The sequence below is a fragment of the Branchiostoma belcheri genome, unplaced genomic scaffold (assembly GCF_001625305.1).
Source record: "Branchiostoma belcheri isolate BF01 breed outbred unplaced genomic scaffold, Haploidv18h27 scaffold139, whole genome shotgun sequence".
Classification (NCBI taxonomy): domain Eukaryota; kingdom Metazoa; phylum Chordata; class Leptocardii; order Amphioxiformes; family Branchiostomatidae; genus Branchiostoma; species Branchiostoma belcheri.
The window spans coordinates 343,628-352,230 of NW_017802813.1; the positions used below are offsets into that span (position 1 = coordinate 343,628).

General features: G+C 39.6%; 1 protein-coding gene across 1 annotated transcript in view; it reads left to right on the plus strand.

Annotated features, from left to right (window-relative positions):
- The window catches only part of LOC109464464 (collagen alpha-6(IV) chain-like), a 29,014-nt gene extending 20,644 nt beyond the window's left edge, over positions 1 to 8,370 (plus strand). Inside the window, exons 4-15 of the mRNA XM_019761454.1 lie at positions 3,233 to 3,367; positions 3,544 to 3,588; positions 3,820 to 3,882; positions 4,305 to 4,358; positions 4,586 to 4,654; positions 5,009 to 5,044; positions 5,289 to 5,351; positions 5,518 to 5,553; positions 5,961 to 6,002; positions 6,427 to 6,538; positions 7,205 to 7,264; positions 8,290 to 8,370. Coding sequence (XP_019617013.1) covers positions 3,233 to 3,367; positions 3,544 to 3,588; positions 3,820 to 3,882; positions 4,305 to 4,358; positions 4,586 to 4,654; positions 5,009 to 5,044; positions 5,289 to 5,351; positions 5,518 to 5,553; positions 5,961 to 6,002; positions 6,427 to 6,538; positions 7,205 to 7,236 — 687 coding nt within the window. The 3' untranslated portion in view covers positions 7,237 to 7,264; positions 8,290 to 8,370. The remainder of the gene's footprint in view (positions 1 to 3,232; positions 3,368 to 3,543; positions 3,589 to 3,819; positions 3,883 to 4,304; positions 4,359 to 4,585; positions 4,655 to 5,008; positions 5,045 to 5,288; positions 5,352 to 5,517; positions 5,554 to 5,960; positions 6,003 to 6,426; positions 6,539 to 7,204; positions 7,265 to 8,289) is intronic.
- The last annotated feature ends 233 nt before the right edge of the window (positions 8,371 to 8,603 follow it).

Consider the following 8,603-nt stretch of genomic DNA (forward strand, 5'->3'; position numbering starts at 1 on the left):
GCATTTACGCTAATCTAGTATGATTCAGGGTTACTTTTTTTTTTAACCTGCCATGGCCAGATTATCTAAAGATGTGTGTATTGTGTGTACAATCTATAGAAAGAGAAATGTACATCAGGTCCGATCATCCGATTTTCACGTTTCGGTTTTTTGGACTCGGTTCATGAACGTATTTTGGTTTGGCTCCTGGGAATGTGCAAAAAAATGACTCCCGGGACTGTCTACAGGGAACACTCGCACATTCGCGGTGTATCAGGACAGCGCGACGGGTCGTCATTAGCGCAGTAACAGTTGCATAAACGGACGAAACCATTTCAAAGAAATGGGGATGTTTCGAAAATAAGCATTTACTCCAATATCAAAACAGCTACGGTAAAAATAAAAAGACGTGCATCATCCCGGACATAATGCAACACCACATGCGAATTACACAGAAATGCGACGTACGGAAGAATGCGTTTTGGCTGCGAACATCTTCCAAAAAACTTGGCATCTCTTAACCATGGGCAAAAACATCTGGAACCACTTATAAAAACCACCCCGTATCTGCATGAACTTTTTTGAACCCCACTGCTATTCCAAACAACGCGTTTTTCTGGACCATTCCAATTCGCCTCGTAATTGTAGGGGTGCGTCTGCGATATTACATTGACCGCGAAAGCAGCAACGGCAAAAATACACATTCGTGCATCAACACGGGCATGCCCGCAGACGGCGTATAAAATTGCGTGCCGATTACACAAAGAGAACCCAGTGTTTTGACTGCGAACATGAAAAATCAGCCGATTACAACACTCCGTCCGGAGGTCCTGACCTCCTTCACGGAGTAACAAATACACTGAGATAGTACCAATGAAAACTGGATCTTTTATGTCCTTGAAGTCCACTATAGCAGTTTAAATGAAAGAAATGGATTTTTGTTAAAATTATATTGTAATTTAGGTAACCAGCAATGAGTGCCTCAGTTGCCCAGTTCTAAACAGATGGAAAGCGGCCATCATGGTCTCCTGTTATTGTTAGGTTTTCTAATTGTCCTGTTGAGGTGCCCTTCTCAACCACCCTTCTAAACAAGTCTAAAGGAGTCTTGTGTCATACATATGTACATTTAACCTCCCCATGGGCCTTTGTATTTTCCTTTTTATTCAGCAATCTTACAACCAATGAAATGTTATAACATCCAAAATCTAAAGATGTTATACTAGTACACAGATTTCGAGTCAGTGTTGTTTGCTTTCTGTCACTTCAAAATGTTTTTGAAAAGGTCTAGTTTACTTTGAGTAAATACGGAATGCCAGCTACTAGTCTTTTAGCAATGTTTCTGACTGTTTATTTGACTGATGCCCATGACCTTTGTGTAAGACGAACTTTGTGAACACAATGCAGCAGCATTGAATAAGCATCCTTTACAAAGAACGTACGTCCATGTGTCCTGTATCACATGCACTATGCAAACACAACAGGTAGAGCCAGTACCTGACAATACTCACTGCAACTATTTGAGGAACACTGCTGCCATTGTTACATGTTTACTTGTATAACTTACTCTGGTACTAGACCTAATACTTATGTCCTAATTCTGCATCAAACTCAGACAGACTTAAGAGTCTTGCAAGTGGACACAGGCTTCAATGTCAAAAGGCCTCGCCTCAGTCGATGTTGATTTTGCACTTGGACAAAAGTAGCGTGTACTGTAAGTCTTGAAATTTCATGTGCATTTAAAATAGCGTAGGGGGTCCAAATCACAGGGCCCCTATGCTCAAAAGGTCTGGTAAGAACACTGTATTTGTGGTGAGCTCATAACTAGGCTGAGATTGTGTGTTCCTCCTACTTCAAAATAAAACTGCCACAAAAGTAAATGATCTTACAGTATATGGGTGTTCAAGTGTTAAAGCCTTACAGGTACCTCACTCTTGGTGTTACTGTTAGTGTGGCAGACTAATGGAATATTTGAGACAAACTAAACACAGAGTTTCGATGTGGTCTAAAGCAGTAGTACAGAAGCTTTTCTATATGCCTCCAGTGGTATTCTTCTCTTTCCTCTCAGATATCCACATGCGAAACACAATCTTCCATTCAGTTGTGGCACATCAGTCTGAATGACTGGTAGGAAAACACAGAAAAAGCACTGATATATTTGAGTAACGCAATTGGCTTTGATGTTGTGTTGTCTCGTGGCTGACAACTTGACATATACTCTAAGACTGTGAGTGTGGTCAGTGCTAAAGTTGCCCGTGGTGACAGGCCGAGAAGTCATATTGCCCTGTGGGTCAAATTAAGGTGAAATACTGGATACCCTCATTTGGTCCAGTTCCTTAAGAAAGGAAAAGAAAACATCCGACACAAGACCTGCTAGTTTTCTGAAGGCCTGCAGCCTTACTTGAGTACACAGTGCCTTAGAAGTTAGATTATATATCCCTGCTGTTGTTTGTCTCCACACATCTTGCCTTCAGAAGTGAAGAGCTGTTGGAAAAATTTGATACGAGCGTAAACATTTCAGGGTCCTGCCCGCCCACACCGAGTGTCTTGTTGTCCATCATGCATTACTGACGTAGCGTGGTGCCACCAGCAGTGTGTGGGCGCAAATGTACAAGTTAACCATCTCAGTGCTAAAGCGTGTATGGCCTTTTGACAGTTCGCATTGGTTGCAGAGTTAGGCAACAGTGAGAGTGTTAGATATGTACAAGTAAACACAACTCAACACACTTTGGCCCTAATACATACAACTGAAATATTATTTTTTTCATATCTGACAGTCTGTAAATATTAAACATTTGGATTAATAGTTGTCAAAAATAATAAGTGTAGAATATCTGTATATGGAATATTTTTCACCAAACAAAATTCATACAGAACAAGAAAAATATTTTATTAAGTTGTTTCATACTAGTATACTGACACATGAAAAAAATTGCATAATGCAACACTGTCATTCATGAAAAGTTAGCATTTTGCTTTCTGCTATCAAGAGAAATGGAATGAACCAATTTATTATCTAAGCAATCTGTGCCACCTGTCAGGAAGTGTGTAACTTCCTGAAACGCTGCCAAGTGACTGACCCAGAACCTTCAGCCTGTATTTGACCACAATTCAAATTGACCTAGAAACCTCCAGTATTATATAAACTGGGTCACAGTCTGAATACCCCAGGTCAAGGCAAGGTAATTTATCCAGAGTCTGGTGCAGGAATTGTTTGATGATGGACAGTGATGTAAACATTTTGTTTATTCTTCAGGGGGCACCAGGACCAATAGGACCTCAAGGACTACAGGGCAACCAGGGCTTCCCTGGACCAGAAGGACCATATGGGGAGAAGGGCAACAAGGGCGAACCCGGTGACCCTGGGCCCAGAGGGCAAAAGGGAGATAGGGTACATACAAGTTTTAATAATAACACATATTAGTACAGAGCACCAAAAAAAAATCCAGATATTCTAATAAAGTAAACCAATGTTTTCATAAATACATACCTAGGAGTTTTTCTTATTTTGTTATTAATGTGTAACTGCTCTACATTCATGCGGATGTATATATTTTATTTTGATAGGGCAAAATGGGTGTCCCAGGCTTCCCAGGATTGAATGGTATTCCTGTAAGTATTATTCTGATATTTTATTTAATATCATACTCTGAGGTGTATCATCTGTTATTCCCATCTCACAGTCTCGTATTGTGGAAGGAATCAAGGTAATTGTTTGACATGTTCATACAATCCACCCTGTTCATCATATATCATAGTAGACCTAAAGTGGCTAATGTTGGTAATGTCAACTCAAAACTGATATGTGTTGGTAATGCTAACCTGTTTGTTCACTTTTTGCAGGGCCTACAAGGTTTACCAGGTGCTATGGGCATGCCTGGTCTAGATGGCTGCAATGGAACACAAGTAAGAATATTTTAATTACTGCTATGTAAGGATTATATGTTTTCCTTTGCGAAACAAAAAGAAATCCTTCAGGATTTGACTTCGCACAATCATACATAATGCCATATGGTATCATTTCTATGTACACAAAATGTGGCATGAGTCAGGATGACACTGTTCATGATTGTTTTTTTTAAGCTACTTATCTATGAATAATAATCAAGTGTCAGAGTGAGCTATGAAATGAAAGCCTGCTGTGACCAATGCAATTCATTCCTAAGAAAAAAAGAAAGAATTTAATGGCCATAAGCAAACTTTTTATCATCCTCGAAAAAAAGTCTTTTGAAAAAAGCTTGCCCCTTCAACTTTGTATTTCAATCCCCATGTCTTAAGTATAGTACATTTTTGTGATTGTTTTTATTAAACTGTGATGTCTATTTCAGGGAGACGCAGGTGGCCCAGGCTTACCTGGAGTTGACGGTTCTAGAGGACCACCGGTAAGTCTGACATTAATCTGAAGATAGAAGTGCAGCAGACTTAACGTAACACTCAAGTAATACAAATGTTACGTGTCAGATAGGTGTGTTTGATGTGTACACAACATTAGATGGGCATTAGATACTGAAGGTGGAAATAGAGAGCCTTTAAAAACATTTACTCCTGGGTGATGACAGGTTTCAGTACAACAAATAAAGCACCATTTCTTTGTGTTTGTGGTCCTCAGGGTAAAACTGGCAAGAAAGGAGCCAAAGGTGAACCTGGCTTGGCACTTGGTGGCACAAAAGGAGTGAAGGTGGGTAGAGCCTGATGTTCTTGACTTAGAGAGAAGAGATGCTGCTGTAGTGAGCGACAGTTCGGGGCCCAGAAGTGGCCCTTGTGGCTTTGCACTGAGCAAGCTCGTTAAGATAAGAAAACAGCTGCTTAGTTACATAGTATTCCTACTGATCAATTAATTTTGAGTCTTCGGATAAAAGATCAAGTTCTATTCATAGTAACAAACTTCCTACTGCAAAAAAAATTTCAGCCTGGGAATTTAGAGGTTTGACAAATTTTGAGTTTGATGAAATAACATTAATTCTGGCCTTCAAAGACCAAATCATGTTTTTTGGTTTCCATAACATAACATTTGTGCCTTTTTACCTTACAGGGTGACGCTGGCAGACCAGGTCTTGACGGATTACCGGTGAGTTGGATTTGTATGATCACAACAAGTCTTAGTTTGTTTTTAATCGAATTAGAACTTTATGAAAAGAAAGAATGAACATCATTCAAGTGAAGAAATTTTCATTGTCTTGACGGATTACTGCGGAGTTGGATTTGTTCGATCACAACAAGTCTCATTTTGTTTTTAATCGAAATTAAGAAACTTACTAAAAGTATGAATGAACATCGTTCAAGTGAAGTAATTTTTGTTGTTTTGCTTTCAGGGTCCCCCTGGTTTAGATGGACTCCCCGGCAACAGAGGAACTGCAGGTGATCCTGGCTTACAGGTAGGCTTCTTCCAGAATGGAAATTTCCATACAGATTTCTCAGAAAGAGCTGGATACACATGCAATCCTAGAACTGAAGTATCTGTCCCTTTGTAGTGTTGGCTTTGTTAGGTAGTAGAAACCAATGTTGTAACCCTAATTTATGTTCCTTTATTTCGATATGTAGGGTGACAGAGGCGAAAAGGGAGACAAAGGCTTGAAAGTAAGTATGCAGTGACTTTTTCCCGAGGAAACAGCTTTCAATCGCACATGTAGTTTCAGTGCAGATGCAAATCATTCTTATATGTGAATGGTTTATTTGTAGTAAGACAACAAAAAGCATTTCACAGTCTGCCGACTGAATTACACACTCCTTAACATGTACTTAAAATCACAATTCTTAAGTTCACTGAAAATACTCAAAATTACAAACAACATTTAAGTTAACAATTTAAGTCCTCATACTACATTTATAACATACATGTACAGTAAATTCTTACACATAGATTTTCTGCCATATCATTTACAGTCAGCTCCTGGTAACAAGTTCTATAGATTCTTCGTTTTCATCTTGTATTTGTCAAGACTTCATAACATTTGTTCTGGTTTTGTTTCTTATTACTATATTAGGGATCTATGGGCCTTGGCTTTGCTGGACAAAAAGGAGAACGTGTAAGTAAATCTTGAGTGTTAAAACTGCTTGGTTTTATAGTGGTAAAATTTATGTTGTAAGTGTAGTGTTTCCCTTCTATTTGACATCTGTAATTAAAGAAAGATGCTGTGACCTTTTTATAGCAGGTTGTCTTTTTTTAGTACCCCAAATGAGAAAATAAAAGTTAGGTTAAAAGTTGAAGTCCTTCCCGCACCATGTGGTGCATAGGGTGGTGCCCATCTCTGGTTCAGTAGCCCTTGGGCCACACAGTTGTGCAATTACTACAGCAGGGGGCTAGTCCACTGGTGGTGTTGTGTGTCTAACTCCCATACTCTTTCCCAAATGCTGAGTGCTAGTAAGCAGAGAAAGCAGTATGCAAGGGAGCAGGAAAAATCTGACAGAATAAGTTGTACTGATTTTTTTTCTCCCCCTTCCTATCCCCAGGGTTCGCCAGGTAAACCCGGACCTCCCGGTCCCAGTTGGAACTGGAGAACAGAGACAACCTCCAGGGGGAGCTATTGGAGAGAAAGGACAGATGGGAGATATGGGAATCAGGGTAAGTCTACTAGCTGTTATGAGGGCCTGCATGGGGGTAGTGATTACAAAATTCAATGCCAATTATAAAGTACGTTAAGTTCTCAGAACTCATCATGAACAATTTTGCATTATGGGTAATATACTGATTACAATATACGATGATTTTGGGTGACTGCCTACAGTTTACAAAGACTAATGGTGCTCTAGGAAAAGGGGTATGTAGGCCCTCTGTAATGGTTGGGTACAAACCAGGCTTGGTAAGGCTGTAAACAGTTCATATCAACAATATACACAAATTGTACTCATGATTAGATAACATATGTTATTGCAAACTTTATGCTCCCAAGAAACTCATAGAAACTAATTTAGGACAAGAACTTCTCTCTGAAGTGAATAAGGAACAGTTCTGAAGGCTCAACTTTGATAGCTGCATGAGGAGGACCGATGATGATGATGTAGCCATAACAACAGTGAATGTTGTTTACTACCCACTCCTTCGTATGTGATCTAAACAGCCAAACATGTTTCAGTCTGGAATCCTTTGGGAATGGAGCAGGAATCTCTTTGTGCCAGTTTTGTGGATACCAGGACAGCTGGGTAGGCTGGCTTGTCTCACGAAACGTCATCTTAAGCTTAAACATGTATCACGTCACACTTACAAATATTTCCGTTGTTTATCCGACAGGGTCCCACGGGTCCGAAGGGTCTGCCTGGTAACCCTGGTCCCCCGGGACCACCAGGACAGGTGAGTCACTTTTGTACCAGATAAGTTTATGTCAAGTTTGTACAGATTTCTCTTATGATCTGTGTCAGTCAACAACTTTGCTGCCAAATGTACATTACACAGACCCACATTACCATTTAAGTTGTTGATGTTGATTTATCCTAAACTTACCTTCTACAACTGAATGCACAACACTTGTTAATTGATAGTCCATTGGGTACAATCTACATAAAGAAACTACCAACATGTAGTCATTCTTGAACTTGACTGGTTTTGATACATTGTGTCACGTTTATTCAAGGCAAAAGCGTAAAATTGAAAACATTGTCGAAGACAAAAATTGCTTTTCTGAATTTTCTTTAAGGAAGGAAGGCATGTCTTGAATTTTAATGTAAACTATGAGGCAGAATGCTATTCCTTATCTGAAACCACTGTTAGAAGTAGTCAGTGACCACACATGCGATTGACACCTGATGCTGCGTGGCCGCAGGCCTCCAATCAATGTTTGTCCTACCAGACTTGGCAAAACTTTCTTACCGCTGGGAGGTCTGCGATATCAAAGAATCCCGGGTCTTATAAAAGTTCTGCAGATTGTCATCTTCCCTCACCGTGCCAGGAAAGACTTGTGGCTGTACCAAATTGAAGCCACGGGTGTTCTAGCGTACGTTGTCTCCCTGCACAATGATATACCAATTCAAAACTTCAGAGTAGATTTTCATGATAAGTCAATCTCTCATGACATCACTGCCTTCCAGAATAAACATAAAACACACATTTCTTCAAGAAAAAAATTGACAATGCTGAAGCAGTGGTTATATTTTAAGAGGGGTCAAATGTTGACATTTGAGTAAATTCATAAAGACATGCATAGATGCACAAATACTAATCTTAATATGTATACCTAAAGACCAAGGAGATGATACAACTGTAATTCACTTTTTGTCTGGGCGATTTTCAAGTAGGAGGTTGTCAGCCAGTTTGGAATCTATGTGACATACAGTATGAAAATTTAATTTAAAGTCTTTATCTGTTGGTTTGTCTGGTAGGTGATTGGTGGAGGTGGAGGTACTGTCGGTTTACTCGGACCCAAGGGACAACCGGGAGATCCAGGATTGGCTGGACCACGGGTAAGTCTTACAGATACAGCTGCCTCAATGTTACATACCAGTACTTTTTCCATCTTGTGTGGTAAGATTGTAGAAAGCTTGCATGTCATTTGTAGCATTTCTAGCACATAAACATCTTTGACAGTCGTGAACATGTTAAAAAAAACTTAGGCATCTCCTGTGTGTCCTTGGTTGATCATTTGGAGTTTCAAAGATATGACAGAAAAGAAAATTGTTTGTTAATTTGCAAGGTC